The sequence below is a fragment of the Pleurodeles waltl genome, chromosome 6, assembly GCF_031143425.1.
Source record: "Pleurodeles waltl isolate 20211129_DDA chromosome 6, aPleWal1.hap1.20221129, whole genome shotgun sequence".
Lineage (NCBI taxonomy): Eukaryota > Metazoa > Chordata > Amphibia > Caudata > Salamandridae > Pleurodeles > Pleurodeles waltl.
The window spans coordinates 119717303-119744366 of record NC_090445.1 but is presented as its reverse complement, the minus strand read 5'-3'; the positions used below and the strand labels follow the sequence as shown (position 1 = coordinate 119744366).

The 27064-nt window shown below is 44.4% G+C and overlaps 1 protein-coding gene across 2 annotated transcripts in view; it reads right to left on the bottom strand.

Moving 5' to 3' along the window:
• NPEPPS (aminopeptidase puromycin sensitive) overlaps positions 1-27064 on the bottom strand; it is a 695867-nt gene that overhangs the window by 210926 nt on the left and 457877 nt on the right. For both annotated transcript variants that reach the window (XM_069237501.1, XM_069237500.1), the window contains 2 exons: positions 24312-24375; positions 23635-23774 (listed from right to left, as the gene is read on the bottom strand). In XM_069237501.1, coding sequence (XP_069093602.1) covers positions 23635-23774; positions 24312-24375 — 204 coding nt within the window. The remainder of the gene's footprint in view (positions 1-23634; positions 23775-24311; positions 24376-27064) is intronic.

Here is a 27064-nt window from a genome sequence, read left to right as displayed (position 1 = left end):
AACTTAAGATCGTCCGAAGCTAAACAGACCACCAATCCAAAATTTTAAAAAGCCAGAATAGGAGGTAGCACTTTCAGTCATCTTGCACCTAAAGTCTGGAACTCCATCCCTGCTGAAATCTGGCTAGCTCCTTCTGAAACTTTTTTCAGGAAAAAATTGAAAATATGGCTCTTTAGATCTGGCGAAGATCTATCCAGCCTTAAGGGCAAGACTTTTTCTTTGATGTTGGTATCCTAGTGCTAGGACACTTCGGAAAAAAGAAGCTATGCGTTTTACAAAATGCATTATCATTATTATGAAGGGTATGACCCTTTTTCTTTCTATATTTTAAGGCAATAGAGCCTGTTTTTAAGACTGCAAAAATTTAACATGTCAAAACGTCTGTCACATGTTTCCGAAGTACGGCACAGTAGATGTGACTTTAAAGGATCTGCTCAGGGATCACCACACAGGGAAGGGACTTTAAAAATTGGCTACTTACTGTAACTGTAGTTCTCCAGTATGGATATCTTTCATAGATTCACATGCTTGAATCATTCCCCATCGTCAAAATGGGAGTCCCACTGTACCATAATAAAGCAATATGTATCACTAGAATAGGACCTAAAGGCAAATAACCTTTGGCTGTATAGCCTATCTATGGCCTTTGTTTTAAAAATGACTAAAGAATAAACTTTAGCCAAACAGGAAACAGCACACTCTAGAACACTTGAGACAGATTTTCGAGCACAATTGTACAACTGTACTCTTAGAGAAAAAATGGAAAACCTCTCAGGGGAAGAGAGGGGGTCACATGTGAATGTATAACAGATGCCAATACTGGAGAACTACAGTTACAGGTGAGTAACCAATTTTCTTCTCCAGTATTGGATCGTATATAGATTCTTCACATGCTTGAATCAGTATAGTCAGCAGTAAGTCACACTTAATAAAAAAATTCATATATATATATATATATATATATATATATATATATATATATATATATTACAGAAGCCGCTACGATTGTTCCTCATTGGCGTGTGTGAGCGCTCTTCATTCTTGTGGCGGTGCAGGTTGACGGTGGAACAACCTGTAAACAATCAAAACCATCCCTTAAACTCCAACAGGAATGACCGCACTCCAAAATCTCTTATTGCCGATAATCTTTTATTGGCTCATTTCACATAGAATTCAACACAAACGCTACCCGCCCAACGCGTTTCGGTCTTGCCGACCTTGATCACGGGCACTTCCGGTAAAAGGCTCATACTTCCGAATTCATGCCATTTGAACTAATAATTAAGCAAAACCCACTTAACCTATGTATCATCATTGATAATATTTAACAATTACATTCTAAGCTGTTAAAGCTCGCACTTGATTCCTAAAAAAGGCTCAATTATTACAATGCAGACACTATGCTCATACTGCAGCATTGTGGGAGTTGTAGTCCACATTAGACCAAGATAATTTATATCAAAATAGCAAACTGGCACAAATTAATGCATCTGATTAATAGGATATTCATATTATACCGCTTAATCAGCATTATGCGCCTAACAAAACCCCGTTTAAGAAACTTTCAGCTATCAAACCAAACAAGTTATAGGCTACAACGGAATCATATGTTACACATATACCCATTCTAGTATTTGGCAATGGCAAAATCAAAATAATTATAGATTAACAAATAATTCCTCATCCAGATTCATCCCCAAAGGGGTCAAAGTTTGCATCTCCAAAATGTATCTAGACTCGAGTTGTCGCAATTTCCTCTCTCTGTCTCTTCCTCGTTCATTGGCAGGGGCATGATCAATCACATAAAAGGTCATATTTTCCCATTGACTATCATGTGCTAGTTCCATATGTTTTGCTGTGGCATAGCTTCTATCCACGTTTGCAATTGCTCTGATATGTTCTAATATCCGTTTTTTTGTTTCACATATGGTGCTCCCCACATATTTCAGACCACAAGGACATTCCAAAACATATATTGTAAAGCGACTTTTACAAGTTATATGTTGTTTAATGCTTCTGATATCTCCATTCCCTGTGATATATTTTTTTGTGTTTTTAGCAATTCTGCACGCTTTGCAAGTGCCACATTTCCAAAAACCAGGCTTTTGAAGCCAATTGAGCTTTTTCCGAGAACTAAAATGACTTTGGGGGTTATTCCAACTTTGGAGGAGGTGGTAATCCGTCCGAAATGTGACGGATTTACCACCAGCCGTATTACGAGTTCCATAGGATATAATGGACTCGTAATACGGCTGGTGGTATATCCGTCACTTTACCGTCACTTTTGGGACGGATTACCACTTCCTCCAAAGTTGGAATAACCCCCTTTGTGTCAATTTGTCCCGCAATATATGGAAAATGTCACTTACCCAGTGTACATCTGTTCGTGGCATGAGACGCTGCAGATTCACATGCTGTGCATATCCCGCCATCTAGTGTTGGGCTCGGAGTGTTACAAGCTGTTTTTCTTCGAAGAAGTCTTTTCGAGTCACGAGACCGAGGGACTCCTCCCATTTCGGCTCCATTGCGCATGGGCGTCGACTCCATCTTAGATTGTTTTCCCCAAGAGGGTGAGGTAGGAGTTGTGTAATAGTAATAGTGCCCATGCAATGGAGTAAGTATATGTACATAGTGTGATTAAAAAAATGATATATTTACAAATTTATAAATGTACAAGTTTATTTTTATCAACTTATAACGGCTACAGGCTCCCGGGGAGGTGGGAGGGCGCATGTGAATCTGCAGCGTCTCATGCCATGAACAGATGTACACTGGGTAAGTGACATTTTCCGTTCGGTGGCATGTGTAGCTGCAGATACACATGCTGTGCATAGACTAGTAAGCAGTTATCTCCCCAAAAGCGGTGGTTTAGCCTGCAGGAGTTGAAGTTGTTTGAAATAATGTTCGTAGTACTGCCTGTCCTACTGTGGCTTGTTGTGTTGTTAGCACATCCACACAGTAATGTTTAGTGAATGTATAAGGCGTAGACCATGTGGCTGCCTTACAAATTTCTGTCATTGGTATATTTCCTAGAAAGGCCATTGTAGCACCTTTCTTTCTAGTGGAGTGTGACTTTGGTGTAATAGGCAGTTCTCTTTTTGCTTTAACATAACAGGTTTGAATACATTTAACTATCCATCTAGCAATGCCTTGTTTGGATATTGGGTTTCCTGCATGAGGTTTTTGGAAAGCTACAAACAATTGTTTTGTTTTGCGAAATTGTTTGGTTCTATCAATGTAATACATTAGTGCTCTTTTTATGTCTAATGTATGTAAGGCTCTTTCAGCTACAGAGTCTGGTTCTGGAAAAAACACTGGGAGTTCCACTGTTTGATTTAAGTGGAACAGTGATATAACTTTTGGCAAAAATTTTGGATTTGTGCAGAAAACTACTTTATGCTTGTGTATTTGTATAAAGGGTTCCTGTATGGTAAAAGCTTGTATTTCACTTACTCTTCTGAGAGATGTGATGGCTATTAGGAAGGCTACTTTCCAGGTTAAGTATTGCATTTCACACGAGTGCATGGGTTCGAATGGCGGACCCATGAGTCGTGTTAATACAATATTGAGGTTCCACAAAGGAACTGGCGGTGTTCTTGGTGGAATGATCCTTTTTAGCCCCTCCATAAATGCTTTTATGACTGGGATTCTAAATAGTGAAGTTGAATGTGTAATTTGCAGATAGGCTGAAATTGCTGTGAGATGTATTTTAATGGATGAAAAAGCTAACTTAGACTTTTGTAAGTGTAGTAAGTAGCTTATAATGTTTTTGGCGGACGCGTGTAATGGTTGAATTTGATTATGATGACAGTAATAAACAAATCGTTTCCATTTATTTGCGAAGCAATGTCTTGTAGTAGGTTTTCTTGCCTGTTTGATGACCTCCATACATTCTTGTGTAAGGTCTAGATGTCCGAATTCTAAGACTTCAGGAGCCAGATTGCTAGATTGAGCGATGCTGGATTCGGGTGTCTGATCTGTTGTGTGTGTTGAGTTAACAGATCTGGTTTGTTTGGTAGTTTGATATGAGGCACTACTGACAGGTCTAGTAGTGTTGTGTACCAAGGTTGTCGTGCCCAAGTTGGTGCTATTAGTATTAGTTTGAGTTTGTTTTGACTCAATTTGTTTACTAGATACGGAAGGAGTGGGAGAGGGGGAAAAGCGTAAGCAAATATCCCTGACCAACTCATCCATAACGCATTGCCCTTGGAGTGAGGCTGTGGGTACCTGGATGCGAAGTTTTGGCATTTTGCGTTTTCTTTTGTTGCGAATAGGTCTATTTGCCGTGTTCCCCATTTTTGGAAGTAGGTCTGTAGTAACTGAGGATGAATTTCCCATTCGTGGGTTTGTTGGTGATCTCGACTGAGATTGTCTGCCAACTGGTTTTGAATTCCTGGGATGTATTGCGCTATTAAATCAAATCAAATGTGATTGTGAATCGCCCAATGTCAAATCTTCTGTGCTAAGAGACACAGTTGTGATGAGTGTGTCCCTCCCTGTTTGTTTAAGTAATACTTTGTTGTCATATTGTCTGTTTTGACAAGAATGTGTTTGTGAGCTATTAGTGGTTGAAATGCTTTCAACGCTAGAAACACTGCTAGTAATTCTAGCTGATTTATATGAAGTTTTTTCTGCTGAGTGTCCCATTGTCCCTGGATGCTTTGTTGGTTGAGGTGTGCTCCCCACCCTACCATGGAAGCATCTGTTGTGATTACGTATTGAGGCACTGGGTCTTGGAAAGGCCGCCCTTGGTTTAAATTTACAGGTTTCCACCATTGAAGCGAGGTGTGTGTTTGGCGGTCTATCAACACTAGATCTTGAAGTTGACCCTGTGCTTGTGTCCATTGTGTTGCTAGGCACTGTTGTAAGGGCCGCATGTGTAATCTTGCGTTTGGGACAATGGCTATGCATGAGGATATCATGCCTAGTAGTCTCATCACTAATTTTACTTGATACTTTTGGTTTGGGTGCATGCTTTGTATTACGTTTTGGAATGCTTGTACCCTTTGTGGACTTGGAGTGGCAATCTCTTTTTTGTGTTGATTGTTGCTCCTAAGTATTGTTGTATTTGACACGGCTGTAAGTGTGATTTTTAAGTGTGAAGTTTAGTGAGAACCCTAGTTTGTGAAGGGTTTCTATGACGTATTTTGTGTGCTGAAGACACGGTTTCTGAGTGCTGGTTTTGATTAACCAATCGTCTAGATACGGGAATACGTGTATGTGCTGCCTTTTGATATGTGCAGCTCCTACTGCAAGGCATTTTGTAAATACCCTTGGTGCTGTTGTTATCCCGAATGGTAACACTTTGAATTAGTAATATACCCCTTGGATTACAAACCTTAAGTATTTCCTGTGGGAAGGAAGTAAGCATCCTTGAGGTCTAATGCTGACATGTAGTCTTGTTGTTTGAGCAATGGGATTACGTCTTGAAGTGTTACCATGTGAAAGTGATCTGATTTGATGTAAAGATTTAGTATTCTGAGATCTAAGATGGGTCTCAGAGTTTTGTCCTTTTTGGGTATTAGAAAATACAGGGAATAAACACCTGTTCCTTTCAGATGGTTGGGTACCAGTTCTATTGCGTCTTTTTGTAACAACGATTGGACTTCTAGTTGTAATAGATCCAAGTGCTGTATGGACATGTGTGTTCTTGGAGGCACATCTGGTGGTAATTGTAGGAATTCTATGCAATAACCATGTTGGATAATGGCTAGTACCCAGGAGTCTGTTGTTATTTCCTCCCAGTTTGGGTAAAAATCTGTGAGTCTTCCCCCCACTGGTGTTGTGTTGGGGATTTGTGACACTGAAGTCACTGTTTAGTTTGGGGGGGGGGGGGGGGGGGGGGAATCTTTGGAACTTTCCTCTAGTTTTAGGGAGCTGTCCACCTCTGTATTGTCCCCGAAAGACTCCTCTTTGATACTGGCCCTGGTATGTGGGTCTGGTTTGTGAGGCTGAGGGTTCTGTGCTGTGGGCCCGAAATCCCCCTCTAAATTGTGTCTTCCTAAATGTGCCTCTGCTCTGTGGGGAGTAGAGCGCGCCCATGGCCTTGGCCGTATCAGTGTCCTCCTTCAGCTTCTCTATAGCTGTGTCCACCTCCGGCCCAAACAACTGCTGTCCATTAAAAGGCATATTAAGCACAGCCTGTTGGATCTTTGGCTTAAACCCGGAGGTGCGTAGCCATGCATGTCTCCGAATAGTGACTGCTGTATTCACAGTTCTTGCAGCTGTGTCCGCTGCATCCATTGCTGATTGTATCTGGTTGTTCGAGATACTTTGGCCCTCTTCCACCACTTGTTGTGCACGCTTTTGGAACTCCTTGGGCAGAAGTTCTATAAAGTGCTGCATTTCATCCCAATGAGCTCTGTCATATCTTGACAATAAAGCTTGGGAATTGGCAATGCACCATTGATTGGCCACTTGTGCTGCAACTCTTTTTCCAGCTGCATAAAATTTTCTACTTTCCTTGTCGGGTGGTGGTGCATCTCCAGAGGTGTGTGAATTAGCCCTTTTACGTGCTGCGCCCACTACTACTGAGTCAGGTGTCAGTTGTTGTGTGATGTACACGGGGCTGTAGGGGGAGGCTTGTACTTTTTCTCCACCCTAGGTGTGATGGCTCTGCCTTTGACGGGTTCTTGAAATACTTGTTTCACGTGTTTCAACATCCCTGGTAACATTGGGAGACTTTGGTACTGACTGTGTGTCGACGACAAAGTATGAAATAAAAAGTCATCCTCAATGGGTTCAGCATGCAGTGCCACATTGTGAAAAGCCGCCGCTCTGGACACCACCTGTGTGTAGGCAGTACTGTCTTCAGGTGGTGATGGTCTTGCTGGGTAACCGTCGGGACTGTTATCTGACACAGGCGCATCATAAAGATCCCATGCATCTGGGTCATCCTGGCTCATACCTGTGTGCGTTGGAGACTGCACCATAGGTGGGGTAGCAATTGGTGATGATTGCGGTGAGCGTTGTGGTGATGGTGGCGGAGTTACTTGTTTTCCCACCTTTGTCTGTGGTTGTTTATCTTTATCTTGGAAAGCCAGTTTCCTTTTCATCCTTGTAGGAGGGAGAGTTCTTATCTTCCCCGTCTCATTTTGGATATGGAGCCTTCTCTGTGTATAATCTGGTTCCCCTGCTTCTAGCTCTTGTCTGAATTTATGGCTTTTGCATTTGTGTGGAAAGCCCTTGTTCCTCGGTGTAGGAACTTCTTTTCGGCTCCGAAGCCGGATGTTTCAGTATCGAAAACTTTTCTGCAGTCTTTTTCGGCTCCGAAGCCACTTTTTTGAGTTTCGGTGTTCCGATCTCTCGGTGCCGACTCATCTCGGTGCTGGTATTTCAATGTCGAGATTGTTCTGAGCCAGTGTCTCGGGCCGAGTCTGTTCTGTGCTGGTATCTCGACCGGAGTCGGATGACTGACACATGTGTGCCCTTTTTCGGTGCCGATGGACGGTCACCGATTTTTTGGGTTAAGCCATGGCCTGTCGGCGGTGGCGTCCCCTGGGCTTTGATGATTTTTTTGAGTTTTGGCCGGGGCTGTTTTACTCACGGTTTTCGGCGTCTGTTCTGTTTCGGCCTCGTCCGAGTCAGCAATGGAGAAGGTTTCTTCTTCCTCCAAGTCGTGGTGTCCTGACGGCGCCGCCGCCATTTGAAGCCTTCTTGCTCTCCGGTCCCTCAGCGTTTTCCTCGACCGAAATGCGACAGGCCTCACAGGTATCCTCCTTGTGTTCGGGAGACAAACACAAATTACAGACCAAATGTTGATCTGTGTATGGATACTTGTTGTGGCATTCGGGGCAGAAGCGGAATAGGGTCCGTTCCATTAGTCTTTTAGACGCACATGGTCGGGACGACCAGGCCCCGCCCGTGAATCGAAACCCCGAAGGGCCACCGGAGCTCTTCAAAATTCAGTGCCGATCTGCCTTAACTAACCTGATACCGAACACAAACAATACCGTCGAATTTTCCGATATCTAACTAACTTTCCGAACCGAAACACGGAGTGAAGAGGAACACGTCTGAAACCGATGGCGGAAAGAAAACAATCTAAGATGGAGTCGACGCCCATGCGCAATGGAGCCGAAATGGGAGGAGTCCCTCGATCTCATGACTCGAAAAGACTTCTTCGAAGAAAAACAACTTGTAGCACTCCGAGCCCAACACTAGATGGCGGGATATGCACAGCATGTGTATCTGCAGCTACACATGCCATCGAACATAGATATATAAAATACAGAAAGAGAGAGAGAGACAGAGAGCAAGAGAGCGGACAGTGGGAAACAGAGGTGTGAGAGGCTTACCTTACTGGAACAGGTGTCTTAATACTGGTAGTCCCACAACCTCGTCAGCCTTGCCAGCCTCATCACGGCAATAATGTTTCATAAAGGTGTGCCTGTTGGACCATGTTACTGCTCTACACATATGTTGGATGGGCACACCAGCAAACAGAGCTGTGGAGGTGGATACAGCCCTGGTAGAATGGGCCTTAACTCAGCCTTGCAATGGTTTTCCTGCTTGTCTGACACAATTGAAAGGTGGATGCAATCCACCTGACAATGGTTTGTTTCGAAACTGCATGACCCTGTCTGAGGTTACCATATGCCACAAATAATTGACCCCCTTTGCAGATATGATGGATTCTGTGTAAATAGAACTTGAAACATCTTTTGACGTCCAATGAGTGCAATGACTTCTCGCCAACGGTTTGTGGATTTGGGAAATATGTCTGTAGCGCTATTGGCTCATTTAAGTGGAAGTTCAAAGGTACCTTTGTTATAAAGCTGAGATTGAGCCGAAGAATTACCTGGTCTAATTTGAATTAAAGGAAAGGTTCTTTCATGGTAAAATGCCTGAATGTCACTTCGGACCACATATATCAAATTGCTTAATTCGACCATCTGCAAATGCAAAAGTGGCTTTCCAAATGTATGAAAGTTACTGGCAGTCCCATTTTAGGGAATCAAAATTTTTTGTGATTCCCTAAAATTGCGACTTCAAATAGGGAATCGCAATTTGCGATTCCCTAAATAGGAAATCGCAATTAGGGATTTTCTATTTGCTATTCCCTAAACACATGTAACAAGCATTTCCTAAATGCGAAATGGGCATTTAGGAAATGCTACTACCAACAACTCTCAAAGTTGATGGTAACTGTAGGAAAATGCCACTGTTGGCATGGTTCCCCCCTAACTTTTTGCCTTTTTTTGATGATTGAAAGTGTGCTGAGACCCTGCTAACCAGGCTCCAGCATCAGTGTTCTTTCCCTAAAACTGTACCTTTGTCTCCACAATTGGCACAGCCATGTCACACAGAAAAGTCTTGTAAATGGTACCCCAGGTACCAAGGGCCCTGTGGCCAGGGAAGGTCTCTAAGGGCTGCAGCATGTATTATGCCACCATGGGGACCTCTCACTCAGCACATGTACACTGCCTCACAGCTTGTGTGTGCTGGTGGGGAGAAAAAGACTAAGTCGACATGGCACTCCCCTAAGGGTGTCATGCCCACAACCCACTGCCTGCGGCATAGCTAAGTCACCCCTCTAGCAGGCCTTAAGCCCTAAGGCAGGGTGCACTATACCACAGGTGAGGGCATAGCTGCATGAGCACTATACCCCCTACAGTGTCTAAGCCAAATCTTAGACATTGTAAGTGCAGGGTCGCCATAAAGAGTATATGGTCTGTGAGTTTGTCAAACACGCACTCCACAGTTCCATAATGGCTACACTGAATGCTGTGAAGTTTGGTATCGAACTTCTCGACACAATAAATCCACACTGATGCCAGTGTGGGATTTACTGAGAAATGCAGACATAGGGCATCTTAGAGACCAGCTTCTGCCAGCCTGCCACATCCAGACAGGTTTCTGGCCACATGGGCTGAGTGCCTTTGTGCACTCTGTGACCAGGAACAAAGCCTGTCCTGGGTGGGGGTGCTTCACACCTCCCCCTGCAGGAACTGTAACACCTGGCAGTGAGCCTCAAAGGCTCAAGCCTGGTGTTACAGCACCCCAGGGCACTCCAGCTAGTGGAGATGCCCGCCCCTCCGGACACAGCCCACACTTTTGGTGGCAAGTCCAAAGGAGATAATGAGAAAAACAAGGAGGAGTCACCATCCAGCCAGGACAGCCCCTAAGGTGTCCTGAGCTGAGGTGACCCCCTTCCTTAGAAAATCCTCCATCTTGCTTTGGAGGATTTCCCCCAATAGGATTAGGGATGTGCCCCCCCTCCCCAAAGGGAGGAGGCACAAGAAGGGTGTAGCCACCCTCAGGGACAGTAGCCATTGGCTACTGCCCTCCAGCCCTAAACACACCCCTAAATTTAGTATTGAGGGGTGAACCTGAACCCAGGAAAACAGATTTCCTGATGACCCGAACAAGAAGAAGGACTGCTGACCTGAAAGCCCCGCAGAGAAGACGGATTCAACAACTGACTTGGCACCAGCCCTACTGCCCTGTCTCCAGACTCGAAGAACCTGCAACAGCGACGCATTCAGCGGGACCAGCGACTTCTGAGGACTGCCCTGCAAACCCAAAGGACCAAGAAACTCCAGTGGACAGCGGCTCTGTCTAAACAAAGAAACAACCATCTTTAAAGGGACTCCAGCCTCACTCCGGAAGCATGAGTCCCCAACACTCTGCACCTGACGCTCCCGGCTAGTGTGCAGAAAAACAAACACTGCAGAGAGGACCCCCAGGCGACTCCAATGACGTGGACACCCTGAGACGACCTCCCTGCACCCCCAAGGCGACGCCTGCAGAGAGGATCCAGAGGCTCCCCCCTGACCGCGACTGCCCGGTAACAAAGAACCCGATGCCTGGAAAAAACACTGCACCTGCAGCCCCCAGGCCTGAGAGGAACCAACTGTAGGAAAGTACCATCTTGCCTGGCATGTTACCCCCATATTTTACTGTATATATGTTGTTTTAGTTGTATGTGTCACTGGGACCCTGCCAGCCAGGGCCCCAGTGCTCATAAGTGTGCCCTGTATGTGTTCCCTGTGTGATGACACTGTCTCACTGAGGCTCTGCTAACCAGAACCTCAGTGGTTATGCTCTCTCATTTCTTTCCAAATAGTCACTAACAGGCTAGTGACCAATTTCATCAATTTACATTGGCATACTGGAACACCCTTATAATTCCCTAGTATATGGTACTGAGGTACCCAGGGTATTGGGGTTCCAGGAGATCCCTATGGGCTGCAGCATTTCTTTTGCCAGCCATAGGGAGCTCTGACAATTCTTACACAGGCCTGCCATTGCAGCCTGAGTGAAATAACGTCCACGTTATTTCACAGCCATTTACCACTGCACTTGAGTAACTTATAAGTCACCTATATGTCTAACCTTTACCTGGTAAAGGTTGGGTGCTAAGTTACTTAGTGTGTGGGCACCCTGGCACTAGCCAAGGTGCCCCCACATTGTTCAGGGCAAATTCCCCGGACTTTGTGAGTGCGGGGACACCATTACACACGTGCACTATACATATGTCACTACATATGTATAGCGTCACAATGGTAACTCCGAACATGGCCATGTAACATGTCTAAGATCATGGAATTGCCACCCCAATGCCATTCTGGCATTGGGGAGACAATTCCATGACCCCTCAAGTCTCTAGCACAGACCTGGGTACTGCCAAACTACCTTTCCCGGGGTTTCACTGCAGCTGCTGCCAACCCCTCAGACAGGTTTCTGCCCTCCTGGGGTCCAGCCTGGCTTGGCCCAGGAAGACAGAACAAAGGACTTCCTCAGAGAGAGGGTGTTACACCCTCTCCCTTTGGAAAAAGGTGTCAGGGCTGGGGAGGAGTAGCCTCCCCCAGCCTCTGGAAATGCTTTGAATGGGCACAGATGGTGCCCATCTCTGCATAAGCCAGTCTACACCGGTTCAGGGATCCCCCAGCCCTGCTCTGGCGCGAAACTGGACAAAGGAAAGGGGAGTGACCACTCCCCTGACCTGCACCTCCCCAGAGCTCCTCTCCTGTGTGCTCCAGACCTCTGCCATCTTGGAAACAGAGGTGCTGCTGGCACACTGGACTGCTTTGAGTGGCCAGTGCCAGCAGGTGACGTCAGAGACTCCTTATGATAGGCTCTTACCTGTGTTGCTAGCCTATCCTCCTTTCTAAGTAGCCAAACCTCCTTTTCTGGCTATTTAGGGTCTCTTTTGGGGAATTCTTTAGATAACGAATGCAAGAACTCAGAGTTCCTCTGCATCTCTCTCTTCACCTTCTGCCAAGGAATTGACCGCTGACTGCTCTGGACGCCTGCAAAACCGCAACAAAGTAGCAAAGACGACTACTGCAACCTTGTATCGCTGATCCAGCCCCTTTCTCGTCTGCTTTCCTGGTGGTGCATGCTGTGGGGGTAGCCTGCCTCCTCTCTGCACTAGAAGCTCAGAAGAAATCTCCAGTGGGTCGATGGAATCTTCCCCCTGCAACCACAGGCACCAAAAGACTGCATCACCGGTCCTCTGGGGCCCCTCTCAGCACGACGAGCATGGTCCCTGGAACTCAGCAACTCTGTCCAAGTGACTCCCACAGTCCAGTGACTCTTCAGTCCAAGTTTGGTGGAGGTAAGTCCTTGCCTCTGCACGCTAGACTGCATTGCTGGGTACTGCGTGATTTGCAGCTGCTCCGGCTCCTGTGCACTCTTCACAGATTTCCTTTGTGCACAGCCAAGCCTGGGTCCCCGACACTCTAACCTGCAGTGCACGACCTCCTGAGTTGTCCTCCGGCGTCGTGGGACCTTCTTTTGTGACTTCGGGTGAGCTCCGGTTCACTCTTCTTCGTAGTGCCTGTTCCGGCACTTCTGCGGGTGCTGCTTGCTTCTGAGTGGGCTCCTTGTCTTGGTGGGCGCCCCCTCTGTCTCCTCACGCAATTGGCGACATCCTGGTCCCACCTGGGCCACAGCAGCATCCAAAAACCCTAAACGCGACCCTTGCAGCTAGCAAAGCTTGTTTGCGGTCTTTCTGCGTGGAAACACCTCTGCACGCTTCTTCACGACGTGGGACATCCATCCTCCAAAGGGGAAGTTCCTAGTCCTCTTCGTTCTTGCAGAATCCACAGCTTCTACCATCTGGTGGCAGCTCCTTTGCACCCTCAGCTGGCATTTCTTGGGCATCTGCCCAATAACGACTTGAGTGTGACTCTTGGACTTGGTCCCCTTGTTCCACAGGTACTCTCATCTGGAAATCCATCGTTGTTGCATTGCTGGTGTTGGTCTTCCTTGCAGAATTCCCCTATCACGACTTCTGTGCTCTCTGGGGAACTTAGGTGCACTTTGCACCCACATTTCAGGGTCTTGGGGTGGGCTATTTTTCTAACCCTCACTGTTTTCTTACAGTCCCAGTGACCCTCTACAAGCTCACATAGGTTTGGGGTCTATACGTTATTCGCATTCCACTTGTGGAGTATATGGTTTGTGTTGCCCCTATACCTATGTGCTCTCATTGCAATCTATTGTGACTGTACATTGCTTGCATTGCTTTCTATTGCTATTACTGCATATTTTTGGTATTGTGTACATATATCTTGTGTATATTTGGCATCCTCATACTGAGGGTACTCACTGAGATACTTTTGGCATATTGTCATAAAAATAAAGTACCTTTATTTTAGTATATCTGTGTATTGTGTTCTCTTATGATATTGTGCATATGACACCAGTGGTATAGTAGGAGCTTTACACGTCTCCTAGTTCAGCCTAAGCTGCTCTGCTAAGCTACCTTTTCTATCAGCCAAAGCTGCTAGACACCTCTTCTACACTAATAAGGGATACCTGGACCTGGTGCAGAGTGTAAGTACCCCTTGGTACCCACTACAAACCAGGCCAGCCTCCTACACCAACTACCGGTGCAGGAGTGACCAGCAGGTGACCCTCATCGTTGCCTGGCCCGAGAAGCCTCCCTGTGCCCCGTCTGCATCACCAGAGTGACCGCTGGGTCCCTACATTGATTTCTATTCAAAACCCGACACCTACTTTGCACACTGCATCCAGCCGCCCCGGGTGTATTTTGTGCGTCTGTTTGGGACCCCCCGCCACCCCACAGTGCTCTACAAAACCCTCGTGGTCTGCTCCCAGAGGACGCTGGTACTTACCTGCTAGCAGACTGGAACCGGAGCACCACTAGTCTCCATAGGTGCCTATGTTATTTGGGCCCTACTTTGACCTCTGCACCTGACCGGCCCTGTGTTGCTGGTGCTGGGTGTTTGAGGTTGACTTGAACCCCCCTCTGTGGTCTACCTATGCCCCAGAGACTGAGCTTGTAAGTGCTTTACTTACCTGCTAAACAAACTTGTACTTGCCTCCCCCAGGAACTGTTGAGGTTTGCAGTGTCCGCTTTTAAAATAGCTTATTGCCATTTTTGCCAAAACAGTGTTCCTTACTGTTTTAATTCAAAGTTCCACATTTACCTATGCCAAGTACCTTACAATTTATGTACTTACTTGAATTCTGAATCTCGTGGTTCTAAAATAAAGTAAACAATATTTTTCTATATAAAAACCTATTGGCCTGGAGTTAAATCGTTGTGTGTGTTCCCATGTTCTGCCTGTGTGTGTACAACAAATGCTTAACACTACCCTTTGATAAGCCTACTGCTCGACCACACTACCACAAATAGAGCATTAGTATTATCTATTTTTGCCACTATCAACCTCTAAGGGGAACCCTTGGACTCTGTGCACACTATCTCTCCCTTTAAGATAGTATATACAGAGCCAACTTCCCACAGTAACCATGTGCTATTTTAATTTTGTTTTATTAAAATGTATTTTTAGGAGTGCATCAAAGAGGGCCTTCGGCCCTTGGCACCCTTTGTTTTGCATTTCCTAATTTGTGATTTCCTAATAGGAACCATAGGAACGAATGGAGTTTCAATCCCTAATAGCGATTCACTAATAGCAACTGCGATTCTGTAGGAATAGCAATTAGGGAATCACTATTTGTTAAATACCATTTTGCATTCCCTACATAGCGATTTCTTAAAATTCCCTATTAGGGAATGCAAAATGGGATTTTGATAGATGAGACCTAGATGGAGTGCTGCTTTCCAAGTGAGGTATTGGGGTGTCTTAGGAATTGTTTTATGATTCTGGAGGACCATAAAGACTGAGTCATTAAAACGTTTAAATCTGGAAATTGCTGTCAGATGCACTCTGATGGAAGAATGGGTTAATACGGATTGTGCTAAATGTTGTAAATACGGGAGAATATGCTCGGGTGATGATGAGAAAGGATTAATTTTGTTTTATGCACACCAGATGCAAAAGTGCTCCCATTTGCATTTGTAGGTTTTGTTAGTGGTATCTGCCCTTGCTCTGGCCAGTATTTCCATGCAGTCTGAAGGAATGTCTAGCATGGAAAACTCACTGAACTCAGGAGCCAGGCTGATAAGTGTAGCAATGTCGGGTTGGGATGGCGGACCTGTCCCTGGCTCATTTGTCAACAGTGTTGGTATTGATTTGAGCTGCACGTGAGGTTGTTTGTTCAGGAGGAAAATTGGTTACTTACTTGTAACTGTGGCTCTCCATTATTGGTATCTTTCATAGATTCAAATGCTTGAATCATCGCTGTCATCGAGGTGACATTTAATGAGCCAGTGATTTTGAAAACCTTTTTTCCTAACCCACAGACGGTAGCAGAAAAAGCGTTGCACTCGGATATTAAGAGGTGTTTGAAATTTTATCTTCAAAGAAAGCGGGACATCCGCAAATCAGACCAGTTATTTGTGGCCTTTGGGGATGCGAGGAAGGGTTCCCTGGTATCTAAACAGACTATTGCCAGCTGGATCGGCCTGGCAATACAATTCTGTCATGCCCAGGCTGGAAAGATGCTCCACAACGAGGTTAGAGCCCACTCTACCAGGGCGGTGGCCACATCAGCAGCGCTCTTCGCAGGAGTGCCCTTGCAGCACATTTGTAGAGTGGCCACATTGTCCAGCCAACATACATTCACAAGACACTACTGTCTCGAAGAGACAAATAACATGGACACAGTGGTTGGACAAGTAGTGACGAGGCATCTATTCTGTTAAGGGGAGCCTCTCTGATCATCCCACCTTCCACTGAAAGGGTATGTGAACTACGTTTCCTTAATCTGGTCAATGTTAACTTTTCTGGTTATAATGATTACTGTTATTATTATGATTAGCGTGATGTTTATTGTGGTGTTGGTGATTATGATTATCATTATTATACTTATCTTCCTGGAAAGACTGAGGTATTGCTGTCTAATATTAGCTAGGAGTAGAATTACTCCTATTATTATTATCATTATTGTTACACAGCTATTTCCTAGTTTAGGCACTACTACTGCTCGCTACTCTGATTCAAGCATGTGAATCTATGAAAGATCCAATACTGGAGAAGAAAATTGGTTACCTGTAACTGTTTTTCTCCAGTATTGGTATCTTTCATAGATTCACACGCGACCCACCCTCCTCCCCCCAGAGGCTCACCTTACAGGTAACCTTCTTGCTTCACACTTGTACTAGAAAATCTGAGGGAAACAGCCTCTGTTGGGAGTGTTGACGCCTGATTGGCTGTAGCTCAAGTTTTTCTTTTTTTTTATATAAAAGAACATGGATGGGCTACAACAATGCCTATTTGGGCCATTGGGGCCTAGTGTGTTACACTTACTGCTGTATGTATTTGAAGTTACATTGCGAGTCCCACCTCGACGACGGGGACGATTCAAGCCTGTGAATCTATGAAAGATCCAATACTGGTGAACTCCGTGAACCAAAACTGTCTGGGCTATCTTGAAGCAATGAGGAGCACTGTGCAGGGATGCAGGGCTCTCTCTTCATTTTCATGAGAAAGCTTGTAATCAATGGGATAAGGGGACAAACGTAAGCATAGATGTCGGACCATCGAACAAGCCTTGGGTCTTCAGCCATTGCTTGTCCAATTCCTCTTGGAGAAGCTGCATCCGTAGAAAGTTCGGAATAAGGTGAATGCACAAAGAAAGCATTCCAAGGGGCGGTTTGTATATGCGGACAGAAACTGACTTTTTTGTGGGTAATCTCGTCTCTAGTTGTCAAATTTGTATTTGTCTGTCTTGTGTGGCGAAAGCATTGTTCCGGATTGTGTCCAAGAATGCTCCTAGGTATGTCAAGGTGGATGTCTGATTCAAGTGAGATTTGTGAACGTTGAACGTTGATTGTGAGACCTAGTCTCCAGAACAAAGTTAGACAGATTGTTGTGGCCTTTACTGTTTTTGTTGGTGAGTCTGTGCTTTTATCAGCCAGTCGTCCAGGTATGGAAAGACCTGAATAGCCAGCCTGCCTAAGATAGGCTACCACTGGAGCTAAGACTTGAGTGAAAAGGCGCAGTGCTGATTTTAGTCCAAATGGGAGGACTGTAAACTGGTAGTGTGTGCCGGCTGCCTTGAATCGCAGCAACCTGTGGTGTTTCTGGTAAATTGGTAAATTAAAGTATGCGTCCTGAAGGTCTAAGGCCATCATATGATCTCAAACTGAGAAGGTCAAGAATATCCTGGAGTGTCACTATGCGGGAAGATTGTTTCTTCAGGAACGTTTAATTTGTGGAGGTCTAGAATGGGGCGCCAATGTCCTGACTTCCTGCAAATGAGGAAGAAACAAGAGTAAAACCCCATTGCCCTCTGTGGTTCTGGACAACTTATATCTCTCTCCTTCTCCTAGCATGGTGGATACCTGCATGAGAAGTTGTTTTATGTGTGGAGGGAGTGGTTCCCTTGGCAGGGTATTTGGCGAGGTTTATATAAACTCCAGGGCAGGACCCCATGCAATCAGACTGAGCACCCACTTGTCTGATGCAAATAGGGACCATTGATGGAAATGATGCGACATCTGACCCACCAGTAGAGTGGGCGTGTTGAGTGGGGTAGCTGGCATTATGGATGGGTCAGTGTTTTCTGTCGGAATCTTTGCCTCAGAAAGAAATCTTTCCTCTAGTTGAGTGTCTATATGCTGCTGTTGGTGGTTTTCTGTAAGTCTGTTGTTGTTGAGGATATTGTTGATGGTACTGAATCTGACCAGACTGGTATTGGTTTCTGTAGGGTTGATACCCACCTCCTTAGGGATATGCTCCTCTGCACCCAACTCCTCGAAGTGGCTTCTTCCGAAACTGAAGAGTTCCCAGAGACTTTGCAGTGCCACTTCCACATGCTTACCGAACAACGATTTGCCATCAAAAGGTAAGTCTAGTATTTTACTTTAGACCTCCGGGCAGAAAGATGTGGCTTTTAGCCATCCTTGTCTACATCGGACCACCGTACCAGCGTGCAGCCTGAATCCTGTTGCTGAGATAACAATAGAACAATCTATGATCTCAGCTGATGTTCTTTTTTCCTTTTTGGAGGATCTTAAGGGCTTCTATTTTGGTGTTTTCAGGCATGAGCTCAATGGATGTAGAACAGTCTGACCACATTTGGTGTTCATAGTGGCCTAATATTGCCAGAGAATTTGCCACCCTAACTGTTTCTGTTCCCACAGAAGAGAATTTCTTTCCAATGTTATCGAGCCTTTGACCATCTTTGTCAGGAGGTGCAGAGATTTGAGGGGAAGGATTCTTGGAGTGACGTTAGGCCGTTTGGGATACCTTGTTTTGGTAGGCCGATTAAGCACAGTGCAGAGTCTTCAGGAGCTTTGTATTTTTTTAATTTTTTTTAATCAAGTCTGGGGATGACTGCAGATACTGTAGCCGGATGTTTCATGATTTCGAGGCCTTCTTGCCAAATAAAGTCAATGATAGAGATGGTCCGAACAGATTTTTGGTGGGCTCTTTAAAATCGTAAAAGGAAGCATTCTGCTTGTTTGGTGAGAAGTGGAAGCTCAAACCTCTAGCAGCTCTTTCCATCAGATTATGGAATCCGCAGATATCCTCTGGTGGGGAATCTGTTGTTGCCAGTACTGGAGGGGATGAAGTTGGGATTAGACAATTATGCCATTCATTAGGGATTGAAGCACTGTCCCATATTTCCCCTTCCTCTCTCTCTCCATCCATGGAAGGAGGGTCATCAGCTGGAGGGTTATCTATTATAGTAGCTACCTACGGAAGTGAGGTTGCAGAAGCAGTTAGAATTCTTGATGGTTGGGACAGAGGCGTTTGTAGCTGAGGAGATGGTCCTGTCTGCTTTGAGGGAGCTGTGTCATCCAGTTCAGGAAACCTGTGATAGTACTCTTGAGAGTATATTCTGCAAGCTGTTCACTAAAGACATAGGAATTTGGATAAATGGTTGCTAAGATGGCTATTCCTGCTAGTACTGATCAGATTGCTATCCAGCAGTGTAAAAGCATTCATCATAGTATTGCCCTTCATCATCTTCAATCTCCTGGCACTTGACCTGAAGCTCTGATGGGTTACGAGCCACCCCAAAGGGGACGTCTTCTATATCATCGTCTAGAAGATGTGCTGGTGGAAGAGATGAAACTTTACTGGGTGAGGTGTGGGCTGGAAGAATTTCTGTAGGAGATGTATTCCTTGGATCAACCAATGACAAAGGCAGAAATTATGTTTTTGTCAATGATGTGGATTTCAGTGGTGTCAAATGTTCCTTCATCGATGGCTCCCTAGTCAGTGAATCTCCAACAGTTGGTCCCTCGTCATCAATGGGTCCCTCGTCCACAGTAACTTCGCTGATAGTCTGTCGTCATTGGGCCTTAGGGATGGGCCACAAAGAAAGTGATTTTCTCGGCGTGACTGTCTGCTTCAGGATTCTTGCCGGTATAATAGTGGTCGACGACAACGGTGATGATGAAATGATCATGGGTGTTGCAGCTGTAGTTAACGTCGACATTTACGTTGTGTAGTCATCATCAAGGTGGTCGTTGAAAATGTTACCGGGAATTGGAATATTGATTTCGTCGTCTACAGTAGGCCTTCTTAGTCTGAGCCTTTTTTTAGGGAAGGAGAAGGTGGCTCTAAACTAATCTTTTCTACAGGAATTTCTTCCTTTTTTTAGATGGATGTTCCTCGTGTGTTTTTTTCTTGTCCAGAAGAGCTGAGGGGAGATTTTTTCATAGCTTTACGAGGTGGTGCTGAAGACCGTATTTCACCAGACCTATCCCCTTTTCTTGGATGTCACAGTCTTTAAAGACTCAACACTTTCCTCTTCAGATAGAGGGCATTCCTTAATTTTTAACTTCTGGAGCCAAAGTAAAAGTCTACATTCCCTGTCTCTAAGCGTTTTCTGTGAAAAGGTGCAACACATTTTGCAATCTCACTTTGTGCTCTGGATGGAGGCAATATATACAATCTTTTGCGGGTCATCAGAATGGAGCCTCTTTTTGCCTGCAGGTGTCCAGTCAGAAGTTCTGAAGAGAAATCTTCTCTTCTCAAGGATTTGTAATAAGTACTGAAAACTGAGCAGAGCTCAGGGAGACTCCTGTTACACGAAGTGCAGTAGAAAATCTGAGGGACTCAGTCTCTCTTGAGCATGTTCTAGAGTCTGCTGTTGCCATGAAAGAACTTGTTTGCCCAAGCTGAAGCACCTTGGTTAATACATTGGTCTTTACTCCACAAGCAGGGAGCTGAAGATCAAGAATCTCCACCGTCCTCCCAATAGCTGTTGCAAATGAAGTACTTCCTTCTGTAGCAGGGCATGGAGGCAAAACCAATCCAGAGTCCAGGGAAGTATCCAGACTACTAGAATCCTAGAGATCTTCATACTAGTTATCCTTGTGATAGGGCCGGCAAACGTGTTCAAGCATCACAGCCACCATAATCAGAATCTGTGCCAAACAATTCATGGAGGACATGAGCACTAGCCAAGATAAAGGGCACTGTTTTAGAATCAGAAGAATAACTAGATGGCTGCAGCTCAGCCAAGGTAACACACAGCTTCAGCCAAGGTCAGGGCAGTGCCACCGCAGCATCGGACAGCACTTTAGGCTGGCTGTCGTCATCTGGAGTCAATGGTACTGGTGGAGGAAGTTAGTACCAAGGTAATTCCGGAACGGGGAATTAATCCAGAAGGCTCAACCGGCCATGAGGGTGGATTCCCCCAGTGGAAATTCAGTTGGGAGGCCTCTCTGCTCCTTGGGGCCCACAATTGTGTCAAGGGGAGCCAGTAATGTGCCAAAAAGCAGCAGCATGGGTTCAGAGAATTCCTTGATTTGCAGCATCATCAACTGTTCTGGAAATTCAGATTGCCGTGGGACAAGGGTCAGAATTGTATCCCAAGGCAAACAGCATCAGACGAGAGACTGGAATGCACAGTGATGCCCTCACGTCTTCTTAGGAGATTGAGAATGGTGAAATGCGTTCAAGTTCCACTCTCTTGTGTTTCTTCTTTTCCTTGCCCAAGGATTTGGAACTCAATGATGATTTGTCACAGGAATGAACTTGGGAGCAGGAGTGGGACCGTCCTTTCGACCATGACAAGTCATGATATGGAGTCTTGCAGTGCTTGCCACGAATGCCTTCGCTTCTCAATCCTGAATAGCCTAAGAATGTATCAAGGCACAGTCATTGCAGGCCTTGGAGTTGTGGTCCGACTCCAGGCACCACAGGCGAACCACATGAGTCTATCACAGATGACTAAAACAGACATTTGTTTGCGGCATTCCCCACAAGGTTTAAACCCTGTGAATTTGCCAGGTGAAATTGTTCTGGCACACTGTAGAAAATTTACAAAAGAGTAGTATGAAAAGAGACTACTCCAGGTAGCTCCAGATCTGCGTCTGTTGGCATAGAAAGTAAGGAACTGATGTCATGGTGCAGGGGTGGCTCTTATATATGGCTCTGAATGTCACTTGTGGAGCAGAACGACAAAGAGAAGCACAACACCAACCCGGTGGGAAGCAGAGGTGCTGCTCAAGATTTTGGGGATCTAGCCTGATGCCTGGGTGAATATTCAAAAGGTTAGGAATTTGAGGTTAGAAGTAGCTATCAGAAGTTGGGTTTAATTTATACCAAAGATACAGGCAATTCTAGTACCTCAGGTCCTCTACTGAGAACTCGCTACCGGAAGTTGGTATTAATTTCTACGAACGGGTACAGGCAATTACAGGACCTCAGCTCCTCTACTGACAACAGCTTAAAAGAAATACCAAGGGACTGCTGGGAAGCAATCAAGAGTAAAACTGCATCAGAGGTGCCAAAATCATATACCCAAACCAAGGGATCCAGACCAAGGGACCATTTCGCAATGCACATAACAGAGCAAATCCACATCAACCTATCTTCAAGGCAGTAAAATTCTCAACTAATGAATCAAAATTAACTCGAGAGGGCATGAAAACTGAACCTAATACAGATCCAGTCTGACACGAATGTCGAAGCAGGTGGTGTGGCCTTAAATGGCAAATATAATAAATAAATAAACAAAGAGGCATCAGCTTGTAGATGGAGTTGACTGGTGCCAGGAAAAAGCCACCAGCAGATACACAGTTGAAGTGAATGCAGGCACCCTGGGTCCTGAAGGCGCCAGAGGGAGCCCAAGCAGGGCATAGTTATGACAGTGTGGATAAAAGCCACCACTTTCGTGGGGTCAACACTACGATCTTGAAAAACTGCACAGACATCAAGCAAACGTCCACTAGTGTAAGACACTGCTCCGTAGCTCTAAACTTAAAGCGTGAGGACTTTAGAAGGAAAAATGCCACATAAACTGTCCAGAGATTGGGTCCTGCAGAAGCACTGACATGGATCGTCTGTGTGCTCTCCAGATGTATAAGAAGGTCCCCACCAGGTCTTAAGAGCGCGAAACGCAACAGGACGCAACCAGTAATGGCCTCGACATGTGCACAGAGTGCATACTCAATAGACATGTGAAACTGAAGAACAGTCTCAGGAACTCCAGGAATGACACATATGAAAACCTGACCTCTTCTTCAGTTGCATTTTACCCTAAAAACTGTAAAGCAGTAAAATATTAGGAGAATTTTGGAACTGAAAAATTCTGGATTTGCGAAAGAGGGGGAAAAAGAACTGGCATTAGAGCATCAGGGTGGCAACATTTAGGTCTCTGTGACATCATATTCAGGGAAGCACCAGAGTAGAGCCTGGACTAGTGACACCAGCCTTCGGTGCAGTACTACTAGTTCAACTTTTCTGGATCCAGCATTGAGAAGATTCAAGAGCTGAAGAATCTTCAGCTAGAAGTAACCACTTCACAGGAGATGCACAGGTCAAAATAAAGCATGAAATGGATGAGACTATTGGTAAGCATGGTGAGGGAGTGAAGCTTGCACACGCAGGGGAACAGGCACATATATTCAAGTTTTGTGTTTGTTTTAGAAGCCTTTGTCATTGGTGGGAGACCACAACAACAAATTACTTTTTTTTCAGATCTCAGCTGGCAGAAAGGAAGGTGAATGGGAGAGAAGAGGAGACGGGAAGATGACCGAGTTTCTAAGAATTGTGTCTTTTTTAGCACTTATTCACACACACACACATATATATATATATATATATATATATATATATATATATATATATAGAGAGAGAGAGAGAGAAGCCACAGATATGTGTAGAGGTGGTAAAAAGAGGAAGATAATATAGGCAAAAGAGCAGCAAGGAATGGTCAGGAGGTGGCAAATTAGCTACCAAACAATAGATACAAAGAGACCACTACTGAAGATTTCACTAACGTTCAACACATTTTTGTACCAAACAACCTCTTGTTGTGTCCTTCTTCCTATTATTATTTCACACTTACCTTAACCCATTGCTCTGGTTTAATATTCTTTAACACCACAGTAAGCTGGGGTTTGTCCATCAGCACTTGTTCTATGGCCTGGTTTGGTTTTTCACTCGTACAAATACTGATAGGGACCATCCACTGTGGCTGCTCCTTACCTGAAAACAAAGCCACATGAAACTGCTATTTAAATGTAGGGGTTACAATATATCTAAATTTGAAGGGAATGACAATGCGAAAAATGATAGTTCTGCTCCCTCAAAAAGAGCATTCAAAACAATATTGTTACATAACAATATTTGCCTTAATCTAGAAGGCATTCACAAAATGTTACTTTGCTCAAAGGGAGTAAGAAGCAGATGAAAAATTAGGGCTACTTAACTCCCATTTTAAAGAATGTTATGGTCCTGTTCTAATTAGAGCTTTAGTACTGGCAATTCCTTTATAAGGCATCATGTTCTACATTCCTATTTGCCTATCTCAAAGCCACACAAGGACAGTTCAAGATGTGATATCAATGATTTATCTCTGGGCATGCAAGTCCTTTCTGTTCTTTTTTAGAGGACTTTAGTGAACAGTGCTCAACACATTTAGAGCGCAATATTTCCATTAAACAGCAGTAATCAAAGGTCCCTTTTGCAGATTTCAAAACGAGTGGTATACATTTTTTTTTAAAACACAAGTTGTCACTTTACCAGTATATGGTCCACTGGCACAGAACTTCTTCTGGGTTAATGTTATCACTCGTTCCTCATCATGCTGAAAATGCATTAGGAAGAATTCAGTTCTTAAAATTATCTTATAGATATACAGATTTTTCATCATATTACCACTGCCAGTTTCAAACAACCCACTAATCACACAGCTACTCTCACATTCTTCATCATGCAGTGTTGTGCATTCAATGAACCATGTAGAGACTTCTGCTATCGTACTTTATTTCCACTGTACAAGATATTAGCACTCACTCCAATGTCTTTATATAACCATCTAGAAAGCACACAACTCCTGGACTCATAATTAGGGCCAGGAGACATTTAAATTCAACAAATTTCACAACTTAGTGAAGTGTGTGGACTTTGCAGATGGGTAAAGGTGTGAAACGTTTAAGGCAAAAAAACAAAAAAACAAAAAAAAAAAAACATATTAAGAAAATCCTCCTCCTAAAAGAGGCTACAACTGCCAGATTTAGAATGCTAAAGTGAGGATTTATAGCATCATGAACAACATGGAATTACAGGTCTCTTGTGACGTTATGAAATTCAGAAACACGGGAAAACGAACTAATGGTAAGTTGCTGTTTCTTCACCATTATAAGAGCTTTCAGATTCCCATACCTGAATTCAGACTACCTAAGCAGTACTATAATCAACATAATGTGCAGAATGAAGTTCACCCTAGTGAAACAAGTTACACAGCACTGTATCCTCAACTGCGGTCTCAGATTTCAGCCATATGTGAAAGCAGTAATACTTGGTAAACGTTTGGGAGGAGGCCCACGTTGCTGCTTTGCAATGTATTGCAGGATCATGCCTCTGAATCAAAGGCTGTCAAGCCTTGATGTGGCAGAAGTTCATATAAGCTAGGATCCATCAGAAATTGCCTTGTTGTGATAAGGAACAACTTTTTGTTTTTTAAAGTTGCCAAAAAAAGCGTAGAGCTGATCTGACATGTGAAAATCCTTATCATTGTCAATGGACAATTTCAGGCACTACATAATGCCCAAAGAATGTAGAGCTCCCTCTGCTGAGGAAGAGGGCTGCTGAAAGAAAATTGGCAAGTGAATCTTTCTGTTGAAGTTAAATGTCAAAACCACACTAGATGTCATATTGTTCTTTTTAAATTTGATGTAAGGCAACCGGATTGAAAACATCTTGATCTCTCAAACTCTTCTGGCTGACTTTGTCAAGAGAGTGAGTTTTCCTTTACGGACTGACTGGAGAGAGTTTCATGGGAGCCTAAAGAACAGTATTCAGTTCCCAAAGAGTTTGAATCTTGGCTAGAAGAGGGAGACTGATTTTATAAATCAGCGTACTGGAGAACAAGGATGGAGTACCAGTTGACCTAAGATGCTACAGATAGATGAACAGGCCAGACTCAGCTAATGCAGCAAATATCATAAGATTTTTTGAGGAATCGCAGTTAACGGGTAATTGTGCTGAGAAACAACAAATATGAAGAATTGTTCCATTTAGTAATCATTTAGTGAATCATATTCAGGTCTGAAACCAGACTATGATGATGTACTTGTCCTCAGTTCTTAGTGAAGAGATAGGCCTTCACTTTGAATCGGATCAGTCTGTCAACAGAAAGATTCCAAAGGTCTGAACCAGAATAGACTAGCCCATGCAGGAGGGATCAACACAAGTTTGCAAGGCTCTATTCATCTTAAGTAGGAACTTCAGGATGGAAGTAATCTATAGAAAAGCATAAGTATAGATCTCCAACATCTGCTTCACAGTACACGGCTTGCTGGCAACAGACTGTCATTTGATGTGCTATGTTGTTGCCAAGAGATCCACCGGGGATATTCCCCACTTCTGAAAAACTAGATGTAGTTGCCTTGTGTCATGTTCTTACTTGTGACATTAGGAATCTCATCTGCTCAGCGATCTGCTACAGCACTGTTCAAGCCTGAAAGATCCACTTTAAATGAGTCTGTGTCACAATGTCAAAGCCGTACTTATTTAGTCAGAGATGGGGACGTTTTTCAACTCTGTTTTGCAATGCAATAAAGAGTTGTAAATGCAGAGCCTTCTGGTGAAAAGTGCAGAAGGCCTTCAGAGTGAGGGACCGCCCTCTGAATTAAAATACTGATGTGCAGGGTTTCGCTTGCGGGTTCCAGAGACCCTTTGAGGGAGGCAACCCTGTCAAAATGAAGTTCGACTATGTATAGGTCCTGGCCCACAAATGTGTTTGTGTTTCCACCATGATGGAGTGCATTTGTCTTTGAGGGTGATTTACACTTGTTTGTCTAACTTGACTGTGACCTGATGACAATGGATCTGTAAGTGGCATCATCCACAGCCTGCAGAGAGGCACAAGAAGAATACAACAAATAATACTGCGAACAGCACTGTGTCTGTGAACTGAACTATGTTGCTGTATGTGAACAGAATGTACCAAAGCTAGAAATATCTATGCCTGCTCCTTTCGACATATCAATTCATAGACATGCTCTTACAAATATAGCTCACTGGTTGGAAAGAATAATGGACTTCTTCACACAGAGTGAGACACAACCTGTTCAAGATGCATTGGGCAGTGTGCACTGCCCGAGTAGCTTTATGGAACGTGGAGACAATGATGAACCACTCAAAGTATACAATGAATTGTGCCCCAAGACACCTCAGGTAGGCTGCCAATTGGACCAGCACTTTCTAAACACCCTCTGGAAAGTTTCAGACTAAATGGCATTTGGATCTGTACTTGAAGGGCTGGTAATCTA